General features: G+C 43.4%; 1 protein-coding gene across 4 annotated transcripts in view; it reads right to left on the bottom strand.

The window, feature by feature from the left end:
* LOC102244543 (chromosome unknown open reading frame, human C20orf196) overlaps positions 1-19865 on the bottom strand; it is a 79366-nt gene that overhangs the window by 31121 nt on the left and 28380 nt on the right. Inside the window, exon 3 of one of the 4 annotated variants that reach the window (XR_001363790.1) lies at positions 9083-9427. The exons of 2 other annotated variants lie outside the window; for them this stretch is intronic. Coding sequence is in view for 1 of the 2 variants with exons in the window: in XM_014546480.1 (XP_014401966.1) it covers positions 11749-11978 (230 nt within the window). In the remaining variant the exon portion in view is untranslated. Of the gene's footprint in view, positions 1-9082; positions 9428-11106; positions 11979-19865 lie in introns of those variants that run through there. One more of the 4 variants, XM_014546480.1, reaches the window with a different exon arrangement.

The raw sequence follows: 19865 nt of genomic DNA on the forward strand, positions 1-19865 counted from the left end.
GGGAGCAGGCCTAAGCCAGCAGGTCGTTATCTCCCGAGGGGTCCCAGACTGCGAGAGGGCACAGGCCGGGCTGAGCGACCCCCCCTCCCCCCTCCGAGTGCACAAATTTTTGTGCACGGGGCCTCTAGTACTTTATAAAAGTAAATTGAATAAAACTATGTTCTAAGGTGTTACGTGTAGTGGGGTCACTGGCTTGCAGTAATAAGTCATGCCTTCCCACTTAAGCAGGGAGGGGTGGTCATCCATGAGACCAGTTGTTAGAAGAATTTCTTGATTGGAACTTCTAGCTTTGAGATTTGTTGCTCTATTTCCTGAAAATTACTTGGAGATGCTCCTGTGTTGTTCAACTACCTCTTTGATTCCTTGGATCCCACCCATTCTTTCACTTTAAGAAAATACAAGTTGTCATTACAGAGGTCTCTGTGTTTTACAGCTGCCCTTTTTAAAAAATATTTTTTTAATTGAGTTTAGAGAGAAAGGGAGAGGGAGAGAAATAGAAACATCAGTGGAGAGAGAGAGAGAGAGAGAGAGAGAGAGAGAGAGAGTCATTAGTTGGCTGCCTCTTGCACATCCTACACTGGGGATTGAGCCCACAACCTGGGCATGTGTCCTGACCAGGAATTGAACAGTGACCTCCTGGTTCATAGGTGGATGCTCAACCACTGACCCACGCTGGTCATTTTTAACAAGCACGTTTCCCAAATAAAAACCATTTTTTAAAAGTGAATCTGAATCATTTTTATACTATTTGACATCAGACCAAAAAAGTCATTACCACTTGCCTTTGTTTGGAGAGTCAGGCAGGCTAACAGTAATGTGCAATTATCTATCTCCGTTCAACCCTGTGAAGACTCTAAAAATTAAAAAATCTATAAACATAAACACACTAGAGACTCTCTGAATAAGATCCACACACTTCTAAGCTAGATCAAAAGGAAGCAGCTCACATTGTTGAGAAAAATCAAAAGTTTGGAAAAAATCACTAGTTGCCAAGGCAACAAGAAAAAAAATTAGACAGAAAATAGAGTTTCCACCTCAAGCACTATCACATTCAGAAACTGAGTGTCTTCTTGGCCTGTTTCAGAAGTTGTATTTAACCTCGACTCAGTCATTTCTGGAGATAGGGCAAGAATCGAGAATCCGCAGCACAGGGGCCTTTTTCAGCGCTGGGCCATGGGGCAACTTGCTAGTAAAAAGCCCCGCAAGAGGGTGAAAGTAAACCCTCTGCAGGCTAAGGCATCAGAACCATTTTTCTTTATTCTGCAACTTTTCCTGTGTGACACTTTTACAGAGAACTTCCATTTATGAGCTAGACAGGAAATAGTTACCGAGAGATTAGAAGGTCAAATAATTTGCTGGAGGGTTTCCAAACCCTTCTCCTTGAATTTCTATCATTTCATAGTGACTCAGAGCTGACTTTAAACACCATCTGTGCTCCTCCACTAGCACCCTGCTAAAAGCCATGCCATTTGCCAAACTCGTTCTTGACCCTCCCCTCCCTGGCTTTCTCCACCTGGAGATTCTACTGCTCCCTGGGAACCCAGTGTCATGCTCCTCCTCTGTGAGGCCTCCTCAATCTTCCAGGTGGAGCTGGCTGTCCCCTACGCAGGTCCTGCACTCAGTACACAGTATTCAGGGCCATTTCCATCCTGAAAGTTTGTGTGTGGCTGTTTCCTTATCCAATTGTGAATTCCTAGAAGCAGTGGCCCTGTCCCGTCTATGGTGGGACACCAGGGTGGGTACAGTGCTGATGTAACTGGTTTTAGTGAATGAGAAAGAATGCATTAATGCACTGCTCTAGCTTTTAATGCTAAAGGACAATCCTAAGACATCACCAGCACAATTAGGGGGAAGAATCTGGAAAGCTGGCTGTGGGTTGAGGGAGGCAAGTGTGTCCCAGCTCAGGCCATGGGAGTCTGTGAGATGACTAAACCTCTCTCATTTTCCAAACTGTCTGCAGAATACCATCTGTGTCCTGCAGGAGGTAGCAGGTGTTCCATGTAAAGGGGGATTTAATTTTCCAATAAGTTCAAGATGGCGGGGTTAAAAACATTAACCAGGCCTTTTTCCCATAGGCCTTTGCACGGTAGTATCTCACCCACAGAACTGGAGGCGGATGGAATAAATGATGCAGTGAAGTTCTGCTGAGTGCTTGAGAAATGCTAGCTGCTGTTTCCTTATTGTTACTCTTCTCACCCATCTACACTCTGCAAGTTTTTCTCATAGATTCTCATGGATCTCACAGACTGCAGATTACTGAGAATTTAAAAAAGCTGTTTTACTAAAGGAATTAGTCAAATTAGAATGCAACCCAGCTGGATGAAACTGTAATATTCATTTTCCTCTATTATTATAGAAACAATCCCTTTCCTAGTTCTTCCTCTGCATAAAGTTACACACTGTTAATTTCTCCAACAGGTTTGTTTGTTTGTTTGTTTTTTACTTTGGAAAGTTATACTAGCATTGGAAGGAAAGGACTCACGGGATAGGAGAACCATTCACCCAGAGGCCTCCAGAAGGCTCGGGCGTGAATGGTGGCTTTCCCAAGAACTGAGCACTGCCTTCCTGATAATGATAACATAAATATTACATCAATAAACTCACCCATAAGCAGATACCTATATTCTAAGGTCACAATGTTGAAGGGAATCAAAACACAGCAGGTGCCTCCTAGATGAATGGGGTTCCAGGAGAGAGGAGTATAGGGCCACTTCGGGTAACTGAGCACAGGCCAAATTAGACAAAATGGAAATGATGAAGATGTGAGTCCAAGCTCTATATCTCTTCCTCTTTTCTGAACAACTATTCTCTCTCTCTCTCTCTCTCTCTCTCTCACACACACACACACACACACACACACACACACACACTACAGTAGGGTACTCACTTTAGACAGACTCTGTTCAGGACAAACAACCATTTATAGCAACATGGTTAAGCAGAGGCCTAGAGATAATGCAAAGGTCACAGGGCCCTCAACCAGAGTGGAGTTGAACAAACAAAACAATGCACCCATTAAGGTATTTTAAAGGTCAAGAGAAATAGTAGGTCAGTGTTTACAGGGGAGATTTTTCTTCTTACCAATGAATAATCTCATTTAAATGAATGTCATGTAAATTCTTAAGGAGTCTAAAGAGAAACTAGGTTCAAAGCTCAAAGTAATCTGGGGGAAAACCTGAAACAGGTCAAGGAAAAACAGTCGTCTATTTTAAGACTATTTTAGGAGGAAAGCAAGAATACAAATACTGTATGGTATGTTCACCCGTGTCAAGTTCACTCTATGTACCAGGAGCATGACAGACCTGGAGCTCCAGGTCATGACAAGGAAGGCAGCCATGGCAGCCACACAGCACTGGTGTAGGTAGTTACTGTGCAGTTCCAGAAACATCAAGAACAGCACAGCCTTGTGCAACCACCCAAAAATCTCAGCCCAGAGAGGCAAATCTTCTGTTAAAATTCTCAGGCAGAGAACTAGGATTAATGGGATTTTAAGGTCTAAAACAGGTAACATCTAAGAATCTGAAAGATCTCACCTGCTTTCAGGATGTGACTGAGGGCAATAATAGTAGTCAACACAATGGTCTATCCTAGAGGAACTCTTGGATCATGTCAGGTTATATTATTCTATAGCAAGGCATGAAAGTCCAGCTCTTAATCTAACTTACACCTTCACATATGGAGAGTAAAGAAAACTGAGGCAGTAACACATACGTTTTCTACTCTACCAAAACATCCTTTAAAAATTTGGAGAAGTTTCTCCCCTAGACTCACTTCCATCATTCTTAAGAAATAAAATAAAAACAAGAAACAGGAGAGTGGGAGAGGAGGACAGGGAGCATGAAAACAGTGGCATTCTGGGAAAATACAGCAAAATAATCAAAGTGTTGCTCTCTGAGTGGAAGGATTATGGGTGTTTATCTTCTACTTCTTTGTGCCTTTTCATATTTCCCAATCTTCTACAAGAGAATTTTCAGAGAGAAGCGGAGATCAAAGGAATTAGAAAAATCAAATACAGACAACTCAAAGGAACCAACACAACTATTGCCACTTAAAAGCAAATGCTTGTTCTGCCTCAGGCTGAGCCTCTGTTCTTTCCTATTTCTTCAAGGGCAACATCCATTTGTCAAATATATATTAAATGTCCACCAAATGCCTGACCCTGGGTGGAGAAATGAAAGGGGGGGGCTGTTGGCCTTGATCAACTTGCAGTCAAGAAAGAATCCAAAGAAATAAAACCCCTAGAGCATTATCAACTGCTAAAACATGTTCTGTTTCTGTTTTTGTTTTCAAAGTGGCTATAATCAGAGCTTGTGGAGAACAGAGGTCGGAGTGCCATGAAGGTTTCACTGAACCGGAGAAAGAGCTGACCCCTAAGGGAGATGGGGATTGGATGAGCTCCCATGGTCCTTCACAGAAAGATCACAGCTGAGTTGAAGTGTCTCAGTAGTTTCTGTTGGTAGATAACATGGGCTGCTTAAAGACAGTGTAGTACTGCCCTGGCCAGTTTGGCTCAGTGAATAGAGCATCAGCCCAAGGACTGAAGGGTCCCAGGTTCGATTCCGGTCAAGGGTAGGTACCTTGGTTGCAGGCTCAATCTCCTGGCCTGGGTGCATACAGGAGGCAACCAATCAATGTGTCTCTCCCACATTGATATTTCTCTTTCTATCTCTCCCCTCCCTTCCCCTCTCTCTAAAAATCAATGGAAAAAATATCCTCGAGCGAGGATGAACAAAAGAAAAGACAGTGCAGTACTTGCGTGCCTTTTAACCTTCAGTCAAAGTGTCAATGTAAACTTCTGCCTTTTCTAATGAGTCTGCTTGAAAATTATAGTGAGGTCTTTTTTTAAATGGATATATTTTAAACTCTTTGGAAAATTATAATAACCATATATGAAAGTGCCTGAGTCATCTAGATTGCTTTGTCGTTTTTATGCTGAAAACAAGTGGAATTACAGCAGGTACTCTTTGGTATCTGGCTTCTTCCACTCAACCTTATGAGAAGCATCATTTTGTTGTGTAGAGCTGCAGTTTATTCATTTGCAGTGAAATACAGAATTCCATTGTATGAACACATAACCACTTACTTATTTGTCCATTCTGCTGGTGATGAGCATTTGGGTAGTTTCTAGTCATGGCTGCTATAACTGGTGCTGCTATGACTATCTTAGTACGTGTCTTTCCATGAAAATATGGATGCATTTCTCTCAGGGCTGTACCTGGGAATGGAGCTGCTGAGTTGCAGGGTATACAAATGTTCAGCTTTTAGAGACACTGTAAGTACGTATAGGTGTAATAGCTCATCTGAGGATTAAGGACCCATTTCTGTTTTTGCCTGTTCCTAGCTCTAATGATGGTGTCCTATACCACAGCGGGTCCAAATCTCATCTTCTATCACCCAAGATTGAGAGCCCCAAACCATTCCATTCTCATCTACCTTAAAAATATTTTCTTCATAGATATTGTCTATGCCTGTGTGTGTTTTTTTCCTAAAGAGGCTGTAAACCAGAAGGGCAGAAGAAATTGTGCTGTAGTTAAGGCAAATGATATTACAAAGGACAAGCTGTCTAGTAAAACACACTTATAATTATCCTCAAAATAAATCAAATTATCCATATAAATCCAACCCCTCACTGGTAAATTAATGAAAAATATGACAGTGTTGAGCTTTTAATTGCTTCTATTGCAAAACCCCCAAATTTCAACTTCAGTTATCAGGCAGACAAGAGGCAATTAGTTTGCAACAGATGTGTCAGTGAAAACCTGTTACAACATGGGCCCAGAGTTAATATTCTGCAAGTTTCTGAAGTCCATCTGTCCAAATTTGTCATGTTTTCATTTTAGATAATCCTACTTAGTCCTTCCAAATTAATTGCTTTTTGTTGTTTGGGTTGTTGTTTTTTTTTGTCAGGATCTTTTTTTATCTTCATTATATAAGATTCATAAGAGCCCTGTTATCTCAAATACCAAGTTTGATTTCCTTTTCAGAACATTTTTTTTTCCAAAATATTAAACCTCAGAAAAATGGCAGATGAAAAGATGATTGCGCAATGTTAGGGCTTAAATAAATTAAGGCTTCCGGGCTGTGTTGCTACTTCCTGTTTCTAAAAAGTAAAATCTTTTTTGAGGATATTAAACATCATTTGTGACCTTTAAAAAGAACTCCCTGAAGTCATTAATTCATAATAAAATCTGGTTAGACTATCACAATAGTGAGTAATATAAAATGATGCCAATTTTCAATTACAGTCTCAACAATGCCTATTATACATTTTCAGAATTACTGAATAGGTTTGAAATGGTCCAAATAACAATCAAATATATTTTGGTTGGCAGCATTTGGGAAAGAGAAATGAGAAATAGAATAATTTCAGATAAATAATTCCCCAAATATTATATTCCCTATGGTGACTGAAGGAAAAGGGAGTTTGTTCTTGGTCCAAGTCCTACTCCCATACACGTGAAAAGGGTGGCTGCTCTGATGATGGGCGAGCGGGGTCATGAAGAAGTGACTCCTTTGAGCAGCAATGAGTGACTTGGGCATGGAAAGGAACTTCACGGGTCCATCCATGGCATCTAAAATCTCCACTCTGCTGGCCTCCTGAGGTTGTGACATGCCACAGAGTATTGTGACCAATACATTTATTCATTCAACAGATATTTCTGAAGGATCTATTATGTGCCATACACTGTTCTAAGGTCTGGAGCCTCTGTGATGCATATCACAGATATAGACTCTATTCTCATGCAGATGAAGATTTGGAAGAGAAGGTAAAACAAGGAATAAATAACTACACAGATAAATTCTAGTAAGTCTCATGTAGGGTGCCCCCACAGTGAATGGACAGCAAGTAAACCTGGATGAGAGGGGAAGGTGTCAGGGAGTGACCTGGATATGCACAACATGTGGTATAGTTAACCAGTGTTAAATATGCTGAATTCATGACCATAACTAGCACCATCTTTAGCCAGGTGAGTGACATTTATCACATCTTTCCATTAGTCATTTCAATCAACTAATTTTTTTCAGCACTCGTATTTATTTCAGCCACCTGAAGGTGCCACAAAAGAATGCCTAGATAACAGTGGTGGCTGAATGTAATGTGTACAACACATCACCTCTTCTGTCATAAATACATACATACATACATACTGGTACATACATACATGCCAAGATGAGTATGGTGTGGTCCGTCCTCAACAGTGGATGGTCTGGCCTACAGAGGAAGCAGTCCCACAAATAGGCCCCCAGACCACAACATGCAATGCAGCCTAATGAAGTACACGGAGAGTCAGCTGTCAGGGAACTAAGAGGAGGTAGGGTATTTGGGGCTGGATCATATGAATAGGTAGCATTCTCTAGGCCAAGAAGGAGAGAAGGGGACTCTAGGGAAAGGGAATGGTCACAAAAAGTTGGAAAGAGGTGCAAATGTCAAGACGTGTTGGGTGGGCAGCCTGCAGACTGGCTGAGTGATGGGGGAGGAGACCAGAGGGCAGAAACATTGTTGGGTGCCCTTGCCCTCTGTCTTGGAGTTGGGAACCATGGGGAGGCCTGACAGGAGATGCAAGGAGGGAGAAAGGTGATGGACTATTTACTTCCCTGGCTCCTTTCCTGGGAAATTGCCATACGGTGGCTGCATCCCTCCACAGCTCTTATGGGTGCACCTGCTCCGGGTTTCTAGGCCCAGGTCCTGTGCTTCCCCTGCGGTTTCCCCGCAGCTGCTCAGACCTCTGTACATATTCTATTTATTAAGCTTCCCACAAATTACCTGGTTAGACTGTGTTATCTGTTCCCCACCAGAACCTGAACTGATACAGTCATGCAGCAAGGAAATCAGGGTGGCTGATGAAGGCATTAGAGGCAAATGCAGAGAGGGAGATGCCTGTGGGAGAAGGAAGGGGCAGGGGGCAGGAGAGGGTGAAAGGTCATGACAGTGAAGAGCAGGGTGATGGGGGAGGTGGAATCACAGACTAGCCAGACCACAGCATTTATGTGAAACCTACCACGTGCCAGGCACTATCCACAGGCTTTAACATCAATCATGTCAAGGCAGCCCATTTAACAGATGAGGAAACAGAGACACAGAGAGATCTAGTGACTTTCTCAAAGTCCCAAGCTAGTAAGTGGTGAAGCTTAGATTCGAATCCAGGGAAGTCTAGTACCAGAGTCATGTTCTCAGCCTCTGTGCCAGACTGACTCTCTGGCGGGGGCAGGAAAGGAGCCTTCAGAATTCAAGACCTTGCAGGTGGCAGGCACTGGTGATGGCGCCTCTTGGGGAAGCCATGTGTGTAGATTGCTGAAGTAAGGCTACTTGGAGAAAACCTTGTTACCTTATACAAACTCTGCCTCGGTGACAATGCAGAGATCTGTGCGGGTATCAGAATGGCAGAAATCCTTAAAAAATGACTGTCCAAATAAATGAGTCAGGTCTGCTGTGAAACCATAATTACATTTCTACAAAACCCCGTATTATCGAGAACATATCACAGAGTTATTTCAATATGGGAAAAGAAGGATTGTGGTCACAGAGTCCATAAGACTAGATTATTTTTCCTATAGGAGCTTACATATTGTATTGTATTTTGTTAGTATCTAAAAGAGTTTAATTATATTTTGTTACCATCTAAAAATACTAAATGGCTTGAACGGCACAGAAATATAACCTGCAGCCAAGCTCATATCCACTGACGGTAAAGAAAAACCCTTGGCGTCAGCTGGCCTCTGCGGGCGGCCGCTTCCTTCCGCCTGGCCCAGGGCTCCCTCCGACGGTGCTCACATCACAACCCACAGCGGTCCAGAAAATGCAAATTGTGCTTCCCACATGGTCAAGGGCATAATAACCAGGTCTCTTGCAGCAGATAAGACCATGAAAACAACAGTGCTCAGGAAAATGAGGGGTGCTAGGGGCATCTCCCTTACTGTGACTTACTTTAAATGGCATCTCACTCTATTAGCTCAGGCTGTCTTCCTTTGGCCGGCAGAGCCATGACAACATGTTCCTATTAACATCAGAAATAACTTCCACAGCAATCACTTTCTTTCCTTAAAGAGAGAGAAAGGGAAAACGCTCCCTCGTCAGACTCACATTTTCCATTTGCACTGTGGGTTGCCAAGCGTGCCAGCCCAGCTGAGGCTGTAATGAGGAATCCAATATCGAGTTCTAGACGTGTCGGCCGGGGGCCTGCAGGCTCACAGTGGGAGTGTGATAACAGCTTCTGATGGTGCTGACCTGCCTCTGCCTTATTCTGTTCATATCCTCAGGCCGGGTCCCACGCACAGGTAAAGATGGGACTAGGGAGACTGGTCCATTTCTGCAGTTGTTCACTCAACACCAAAAGCAGGTTGCCATGATCATAGGCACACGCTGGTTTTCTGTGCAAGAGGGGGCAGCCAGCAGATGATGCTTATCAATCAGTGATGTTCCATACATCTATAGTAACAGGAGCCAAGAAAAGCTGACACTAGTGAGAATATCCTTTCAGGTTCAAACTGCTAATTTGTTTTAAAAGAGTACATCCTCGCCCTGGTTGGGCGGCTCAGTTGGTTGGAGCATCATCCCGTACAACAAAAAAAAGTTTGTGGGTTCGATTCCCGGTCAGGGGATCAGGACATGTACCTAGGTTTCGGGTTCATATGGGGGGTAACCAATCAATGTTTCTCTCTTTCTCTCTCCCTTCCTCTATCTCTAAAGAAATAAAAATCAATAGACTTATTCCTGGGTGAGGATTAAAAAAAAGAAGAGTATACCCTTTCTTTGGGTATAACAAGAGAGATCTCATAAAGTATTTTGGTTTAGCTAAGTGTATTGTCAATGTTGAAAACTTCAGATTTTCCTGATGACTCAACATCCCCATAAATAAGGTGTATGTACCTGCCAAGTGACTAGGTCCATTTGGTGTCATAGGCTGGTTCCTGCTATAGTTTGTTCCTCTTATCACCCTCCCTTGTGACCGAGTGACATTTAAAATATATATATTTTATTGATTTTTTTACAGAGAGGAAGGGAGAGGAATAGAGAGTTAGAAACATCGATGAGAGAGAAACATCGATTTTCCTGATGACTCAACATCCCCATAAATAAGGTGTATGTACCTGCCAAGTGACTAGGTCCATTTGGTGTCATAGGCTGGTTCCTGCTATAGTTTGTTCCTCTTATCACCCTCCCCTGTGACGAAGTGACATTTAAATACACCAATAAAATCCCCTCATGCCTTTTGCTTGTGTAGGGATTGTACCTGACCCCAATAGAGGCACTTGCCCATGGGTATTCACTCTCAGCTCCCTTCCTGCTTGGTTGAGTCTGCTTCCGGGGTGCTCCTCCCATGTGCCTCCCTCCTCTAGGATCTGTGAGTACAGTAAATCCTTTCATTTCACATGCCTCTCCAAGTAAAATTTCTGCAGTTGTGTTGAAATCATCCTTAAAGACCCAACAAGGGGGGACTTAATCCCCATTTACAACACGCTAAGCCATCCAGTGGTTTCTAAAAGGAAACTAAGGCCTCCGATAACCATAAAGGCCAAGGTCTGTGTATGGACCACAGTGTGTAACTGATCCATGACTTTAGATCTGAAAAATGCAATCTGAACATTAGGATGTGGAAAGGCAATCTAAATTTAGGATCTTCACATGAAATTGGGAAGACTCAAACTTCAATCTACATTGCAGAAAATTGCAGATTTTGTCATAAAATTGTTCCATGGGTGCATTTTCCCCTTGAAAATGCAACCTCATTACAACTAATGAACCAGCTACATGTACCGGTATCTTAGGCGCAAGTTATAAAGCAAAATATCTGTGTTAACAAATGCATATATATCTTGGTTAACAAATATATATTTTTTACCTTTTCATGCAATAGAATTCAAGTTCTTATTTAATAAAAAAAAAAACACACTAACCAATGATATAGAAGAAAATTACCTTCCTGGATAGCAACATTCATGGATATCACTAATAAAGAATTTAATCCTTTAGAGATAAATTTCTAAAAAAGCAACCTCCATCTTCTAAAGTCAAGGTTGGGGTCCGGCTGCCACAGGAAGCAAGCATTCTGGTCTATTCCTCCAACTCTGACTACACAAAGGGCAGCCCCACACCTGTGGGCAGGGCCTGCATTATTCGGAATCGCCTCTGGTTCTGGAAATTCTTCAGTTCTGGTTGACACGGAGGAGAGGGAGCATTGCTTCCTGTTCCGTTCCCTACAAGTAGCAGCTCTGAAAGGGCCCCCTTTTCTCCTTCGCATCACCCTATCTGTCCCCAAATCTGACTTCCCCTCCATGAGCTCCCAGGTGGGTGGTATTTGCCCACTTCCCTGGCTACCAAGTGTGGCCATATGAATAAGGCCATAACAACAGCAGTGGTGGAGTGTGTAGAGGGGTGGGAGGAGAGGAAAAAGGCTGGAGTGGGTTGGAGAGAAACCGGGAAGGGAAGAATGGAGAAAGTGAGTATCGACAAATTAGATTCATCTTTCACAGCCCTTTGCTAACCTAGTAAAAAGGAAGAGAGAAATGGGGAAGTAGAGCATACTGAAGAGCAATATGAAATCAAGGGAGGATTTCTTTCTTTTTTCTTTCTTTTTTAAGATGGGAGATATTACAGCATGTTGTCACTAAAAACGAGCCAGTCAAGAGGGAGAAATCAATAAATTCAGGAGAAAGGAGATAATTGGAGGTGTGATGTCCGTGACTAGGAGAGGAGCTGGGGATTACATACGAGGGGAGGAATCAGCCTTAAACAGAAGCAGGGACAACTCATCCAAAGAAGAACTGGGAACCTATTTTATGGGGCTGCAGGGGAGCTGCCTTCCCAGCAGGTTCTCCCTGTGCAATCTGCTGAAACCTTCCGTGTGGCTCTAAGTCAGCTCCGGATCTAGGACAACACGTCAGGCTCTCCGGCACGGCCTGGCTGGCTTTGTCATCCCTGGCCTCTTTCTCCAGCACACTGTAAATCAAAGGCCCAGGACAGAGCTCAGACAGCAAACCTGGAGATGAAAAGAAGACGAGACCAAGGGAGACAGATAAAACCTTCCTCCTGTGAGACAGTATGGCAGCTGGCCAACCTATCAGCTAACATCAGCCCGAAGTATCATTTCCCCTTCTTTATTTCAGGAACTCTACCTGGTCTTTCACGGCTATTCTTTTTTAAACCTGCTCATGACAAACAACTCTCACTGTGGGAGTATGAAGTCTTCTATTCTGAACACGTCAGAGGCCAGTTTCTAGGGTTTTCTGTCACTGGGAGGTAAATCCCAAGAGGGCAGAGACTGCATCTAGCTCTCACTTCACCCCAGGAGCTAGCACAGTGCCTGGCACATACTAGTCGTAGGTGCTCGGTGAACATTTGATGAACAAATGCATTGAATTGACTTTCCATCTCTAAAGGTCCATCAATCACTCAAAGGATCCTGTTGAGTGCCTATGTGTATAGCATGGTGCAAGGAGCTATGTAAGGGCCATGAGACTTAACTTGGCATATGCCGGATGCACTTAGAAAGACAATCAAGTCCTCATTGTGTATCCACTGGAATCCAGTAGTTCTTTTTTAAAAAAAATATATTTTATTGATTTTTTACAGAGAAGAAAGGTGATGGATAGAGAGTTAGAAACATTGATGAGAGAGAAACATCGACCAGCTGCCTCCTGCACACCCCCCGCTGGGGATGTGCCCGCAACCAAGGTACATGCTCTTGACCAGAATCGAACCTGGGACCCTTCAGTCCGCAGGCCGACGCTCTATCCACTGAGCCAAACCGGTTAGGGCTCCAGTTGTTCTTTAGGCCTAAACACAAAGGTGTAACTGTTCCAGACAGTGTGATGTTTTAAATATTCTATGTAGTTCCTGTGGTGCCTGAAATTAATAAGCATTCACTGAGTACTTACCACATGTGACGAAGGCAAAGCAGTTATAAAGGTGAGCATTACAGTAAGCAAAGTTTGGGACTGGAAATAACAGATAAGGATAAGAAAGATTATAAGTGATTTTTTTTCCTTCTAATGTTCTGTATTTTCAAATTCTCCTACAATTAGTATGTATTGGTTTTTAAAGCCAGAAGAAAATAAATGGTGCCCCCGAAGAGGTGGAATAACGTAGGGAAAATATTAGGCAAGTCAACAAAAATGAGTCAGGAAGAGGCAACCCCCGTGGGAACCCACAATGGAGGAGCACAAGCTTTGGAGCCTGCAGATCTGGCCAAGTCTCAGCACGGCAGCACATTAGCTGTTTCTCTGGGCAGTTAACTTTGCCCCGTTTCCTGATCTGTACAATAAGGGTCATAGTTTCTTCTTTAGGTAGAGAATGAAGACTAAATGAGATAATACATCGGAGGCTCTCAGCACAGTCGTAAGGGAGAGTAAACAGTGGCTATTATTTCAATATCTTATTAGGTGACAGACAGTGACATCTAATGCACTCTTGGGATTATTATAGCTGTCCCAAATTTCTCTCCTAATATGAAGCTGTAGAGCCTTCTCCTACCGCATTCCTTTACCACCTTTTTTACCGTCTTCTCTTTTGCTCCACTGCTTTTGTCTCTGCCAGGGTTACCAGTAACACCCACTGGTGTGCTCAGCTCTGCAGGTGGGATCTAGTTTAATGAGGCGAGGACCAGGTCACGTGATCCATGGTTCCTGCCATCCTGACAACTCAGTTTGTGATTTCAAGCCTCTTATTCACTCTTGACAACTCTGTGCCATCTCATCTATAAAGTGGGGACAGGATCCCTGCCTCTACTTACTGCAGAAAAATACCAAGAGAGAAAAAAATCTGAGTAAATAGCCTCTGGCAATGACAAAGTAACTGGTGCCCAACTTGCCCTCCTGCTGTGAACAATAAGAAAACTGGACAAAATGCACGGAACAACTGTTTTCAGGTACTAGACACAGGTAGTATAGGACTTTGCTCCCTGAGAGAAGGGGAACAGTAAGATGTCTGATTGCCCCAACTTTCTGCCTAGGGGTACTTTCTGGTCCGCAGTGCACGGAGGAGGAAGCCAAGCAGAGGACAGCGGTCTCCTCCCTGGGGAGACAGAGACTGGAGCCTGAGGTGCCTGGAACCTGTGGGGCAGAGTGCTGGAGGAGAGGGAGCTCACAGAGAAAGAGCTCCAGGGACTGGCAGAGGGACAGGGGGGCGGTTCTGTGCAGAGTAAGGTGTTTAATGGCATGCCTGGCCTCCGCCTCCTTGAGGCCAGTAGCACATCCATAGCTGTGACAACCAAACATGCCTCCAAACATTGCCAGATGTCCCCAGGGGGCGGGGTGGGAGGGGGCATAGTTCATCCCTGGTTGACAACCACCGTTGTAGAGTAAATGCTGAAGTTACCGACACAAATGAGGAAGGATGGAGGCAGTTGTTACAAGATATAGGATATCAGTAGTCAGAAGAAAACTTGTCCTGGGCTGGAGCAGGACCTGCCAAGGCCAAATGCACGGGGCCACTCTTTGGGCAGGGTGGCCGTTCCCTCGGGAGCAGGCTGGGCTGTGACACTGGAGCCCACCTCATACGAGGCAGACAGCTTTTTTTTTTTTTAATGTTTTTATTGCTTTGAGGAAGAGAGGGAGGGAGAAAGAGAAACAGAGAGAAAAACATTGATTGGCTGCCGCATGCCCCCTACTGGGGATCGAGCCCTGACTGGGAATTAAACCTGCCACCTCTGGATGCCTGGGACAGTGCTCAACCAACTGAACCACACTGGCCAGGGTGAGACAAACAGCTTTTTCCTACATGGATGCCGCTAATTAGACACATGACCTTGGGAATGTGCCCATAAAGGGAAAATAGAGATTTAGCTATGTACTCAGAGCAAATGAATCTGATTGTATGGGTTTATTTAAAGAGAGCCTTATCTATGAATGCTATCAAGATTTACTCTAAACAGTAATTATTCATTGTCTAATATTGTGCAAACATGTACGTTCAGATGCTTTCTACTGTTTAGTCAGACATCTAGTTCTTTAGTGATTTTTTTAAAGCCGTCATTTAATCACTTATGAACACAGTTTTAGAAAGAAAAATACACCCCCAACATTTCTCACCTCCTCTTAGGAGAAATTATTATTTTTAGTTCCACCTCTGGAAGCACACTCCAATGATGTATGTGTCACAGCTCTGAATCTGTGACTATGGCAACTCATTAAAAAGGCCACCCCCAGAAATTCCTTTATGGTATATAAATTTGATGTTCTAAAACAAATATTTTACCATGAATTAATTCTTAGCAAGTAATAAGATTAACTTAACTCAAACTGATTTCTAGAACACTTCCACCATCTGTAAATATTTCTTGCACATTTTAAAGAAAATCTTTTGTTACTTAACCATTAGGCTTCATCATAAATATTAACTAATATGTAATCCTCACCTGAGGACATGTTTTTATTGATTTTTAGAGAGAGAGGAAGGGAAAGAGAGAAAGAGAAACATCAATTGGTTGTCTCCCATATGCACCCATGTGTGTGCTGACCAGGAATTGAACCTTACCACCTTCTGGTGCATGGGACGATACTCCAACCAACTGAGCCACTCAGCCAGGGCAATATTAACTAATATGTAAAATACAGCAATATAATTCTCAAGACATAATTCAACTAGTGAGAATATTCACTCACCAAATGCATTGGGTAAGATATGTACAAAGAGAGCCACAAGATTGAGAAAAAAAAAGTGGCAACAACCTAAACAGACATCATGCTAAATAAATTATGACTCAATGATAAAATGGAATACTATGCAGCCACTAAAAATATGAGAGATCTACATGTACTAGCTTGGCAAGATGCCTTGATATAGCATTAAGTGAAAAGAGCAAGATAAAAAAAATTGGTATATATGGTAAAATTCCATTTGTATTTCTAAAAAATAGATATATGAGCTGTTTATGTGTGTGTAATATGTGCATGCATATATGTATGTATATATACCTGTATGTATGCATATGTTTATAATTGTGTAGAAAAAATACCTGTAAAGATACACAGAAGTTATTTACACTGATTACCTCTAGGGAGAAGCACTATGGAGACAAGGCCTTTGCTTTTCACTTCATACCCTTCTAGTTATTTTTTTAAAGAAAAAAGTGACTAATGCCTTTATCACAAGTACCATAACTATCATACATATACCAAAGTGGGGACCTCCCCGCAAGACGAGTTGTGGTAAATCAACAAAAAGAACAAAGATATACTTTGGGTTGTTCTCTATAGCTCATTGCCTGAAATCACCAATGAATTCTAGGGAGCATGAATGCTGAGGCTTAGCAAAGAAAGGCTATGTCCTCAAAAAGGAAATCTAAGGAGTACCTCTTTTTCAGCAAAGTTAAAATAACTCTAGGGTTTGCAACTCGCCAAATCAGAACATTCCACAGAAATAAGACTCTGTAACTTTGAAACTGCTTTGAATAACTAGAATGAGCACTATTTTCAGAAGTTGGGAGTTTAGATTGTATTTCTGGATTTTTTTTTAACCGAAGTGAAATCACTGTGCCAATTCTGAGTCACAATTCAAGCACAGTCAAATGTAGGCAAGAGCTGCCCTTGGCCCAGCACAGACAAGGGACACAAAGCAAAGGCCGAATGAGAGGAGACACAGCTCTGCAGGGCTCCCGCTGCGTGCTGAGGGCACCGTCCTGGCCCTCGGCTGCTAGCCAACTGATTTCTAAGCCAGTGTGTTCATGAACAAAATGAAAATCTCAGGCAGAAAATTACAGGCAATGGTTACCAGGCCACTCACTCACTTTCAGGTGCTAAAAGCAAAGTCTTCTCAGTGGAAAGATACAATGCATGTCATTCTAGTAGAGAAGGTGGTGACAGAGGGCTGGCAACTATCACTGCCTCCACTCTGCACCTTCCCCCACGCCAGGATACTCAGTTCACATCCCCCAGGCGCACAGAAACGAAAACACGGGTGTAAACAAGGAACGTTGGGATCTTAACTGAACAGCATACCATGGGCAGGCAAGATGGCCAGGAAAGCCAACTTTCCCTCCCTCTGCAGTGATATGGTGACGTTGACTTTGCCAAGGGCCAGAAGCAGATGCCAGGAACCTCTCCAGCTCCCGAGACAACACCATGGCTTCTTTTAGGCCTAAACCTAATCCCTCCAGAACTTGGGAAGTAGTTTATCAAAACCGCATGCCTGACTTCGAAGTGTGGAAATGAACACAGGGCATTTACTGCAGATAATCTGCTTCCTCACAGCAATACAGGAAAATGATCAGTGCTTCGTAACCTTCACAAGGTATCTGATATATGATAGAAGAAAAGAGATAAGCAAATGTTCTCATTTTCAACAGGGAGGAAGAAAGGTATAATGCATAAACCCATACATTATGGATCATTGAGCCTGGTGGTTATACAGTGTGGGGGTGGAGACTGTCATTTGTGACACCTATTGTCTATCCAATTCCATTATTATCCCCATAAAACAGATGAAAAATAATGAGGCTCAGAGAAGTTCTTTAACACATCTAAGGAGACTAAGTAGAAAGTGATGAAACCCCTCAAGCCCCAAAGGCTGTACTTTCTGCCTGGCCCAGCCCTCAGCCCTGTCACGTTGGGCCCACTTCTGTCTGATCACAAATGTAGTACAGTTCAAGCATTTACATTCCTAGTTTGCTGTCTGCTCCATAATATCTACCTTTTACCCTTTCTAAGAAATTGAAAAATGTACCACTTGTACAAAGGTCTAATTTCTTAATTGAGAGAAACCAAAGGGGAGATTGGGGAACCGACTGATAAAGGAGACGGAGAAATAGAAACACAGTCATATTACTGCGGCTTCATCAGTGCTAGACCAAGAGTTGGGCATTAAGGTACGGCTTTCCTAGGTCAAGACAATACTATCTTCTGGGAGGGAAAGGGGCATTTGGAGTTAGGAATTTTGTTTTCCCCGCAGCTGATCACTGTGGAAGGTTGCCAGGCTTCCTGCTGCCTGGACGCCACCAAGATTTCCTGGGCAGGGCAAAGGCTTTAGTTCACCCCAGCAGCACACAGCCCGCTTCTCAGTAAACAAACTGCCAAGGAGTCTGAATACATAGAATTTCTCAGGTTGTTTTTTCTACCTCTGCCTTCAAACACATCAAGTTTCTGAGTCAATAGGAAACATCACATGCAACATTGAACGAGAGCCTGCTTCGGAACGCCAGGTCCTGTCTGATGCACCAGCACATACTTCTGTGCCAGTCACAGAATGTCAAGTGGCACTGGGATACACCATTAGGTGACAGAAACGGCCGATGGACGCCTGCAGCAAGTGCAGCTTCTGCATGGGGTACACCTTGGCCATAATTGAAGTGTCTTTGCACAGTCACAGATCACGCTAAGATAGTGAAAGATGAAAGGATGTGGCAGACACTGAACCAACAGAACTGGCCTGCAGGTTAAAGTCACATGAGAAACATCCAGGAGACAGGGTGGTAGCGAGATTCTTTGTTTCTTGCTCTATACTGTTTGGCATTAGTTTAAAGATCCAGCTATAGGAGCAGGCCGCTTCCTCTTTTGATAAGGAGGCAGGAGACAGGTGCCCAACCCCTAAAGAGCAAGCCCACTACCACCTCTTCTTGTCGCTCTTGTTTTATTCCTTCAAATGCTAAATTCAGGTCTAGGATACAGGGGGAGGGCGTCCCTGAAACCTCACACTATATTTACACCTTCCCCTTTTTTTCTGGGGACAGTTTTCATTCTCTCTATCAGATTCTCAAAGGGATCTGCAATCAAACAAGGTGAACAAATGCCTTTGAGCCTTCAGGAATGTCCTATTGAAACAGCCACACAAAAAGATGAAATACTGCCTTTGCGACAATGTAAACTTCCATTACTTTGATGGTATCATGCTAAGTGAAATAAGTCAGACAGAAAGGACAAAAACCATATGATTTCACTCATATACTAGCATGGAATATAAAACAAAAAAGTAACGAATTGACAAAACAAAACAAACTCATAGGTACAGACATCAGAATGGTGGTTACCAGAAGGAAAAGGGATGGGGGAGGGCAAATGGGGTTCAAATATAAGATGACAAAGGAAACTAGACTTTGGGTGGTGAGAACACAAGGGCTTATACAGATATCAACTTACAATGATGTACACCTGAAATTTACATGTTATTGACCAATATTATCTCAGTTAAAAAAAGGGACCATCACCAATACTTCCCACCCCTTAAACAATGACCTATTGAAATACAGTCCCTCTTGAGTTTTGAGTGTTGTGGGCTAATCAGGTGTATGCCAAGGAGGGTGAGAAAAAACCCAGGACAGCGATAAGGGAAGGCCAGGGCTGGCAGACAAGCCAGATAGGAGCCAGAGCTAAATGTAACCCCTATTGCTTTGTCCTGGCCCTGGCCCTGTAGTGCGTGACAGAGAATCCCATGGTGTAAGCAATAGGAGAAACCTGGGGAAGCAGTGGGCATTACCAGGCTGTGGCTGGGAGAACCCACTGGGTTAAGGCACAGTATCGACTATGGTGGCCACTGACAAAGCCCTGGAGTTAGACTGTCTAGTTCCACCGTAACCTTGCTTAAATAACTTCGCTGGGCCTGTTTTCTCTGCTGTAAAATGGGGATAATACAGAATGTCTCCCTATGTTTATTCAAGGACTAGAAGCCCAGTGCACAAAAATTTGTGCACTCGGGGGTGGGGGGTCCTTCAGCCTGGCCTGCACCCATTTGCAGTCCAGGACCCCTTGGGGGATGTCCACCTGTCGACTTAGGCCCACTCCCTGGGGGATCAGGCCTAAGCTTGCAGTCAGACATCCTTCTGGCAGCCAGGGAGCCCTCGGGGGATGTCTGACTAAAGGCTTAGGCCCCCAAGGGAGCTGTGATGAGGAAGCTGGGGTGACAGAGGAGCCACGCTGCCCCGCCCCGCCACCCTGAG

Source organism: Myotis brandtii, unplaced genomic scaffold (assembly GCF_000412655.1).
Source record: "Myotis brandtii unplaced genomic scaffold, ASM41265v1 scaffold45, whole genome shotgun sequence".
Taxonomy (NCBI): Eukaryota; Metazoa; Chordata; class Mammalia; order Chiroptera; family Vespertilionidae; genus Myotis; species Myotis brandtii.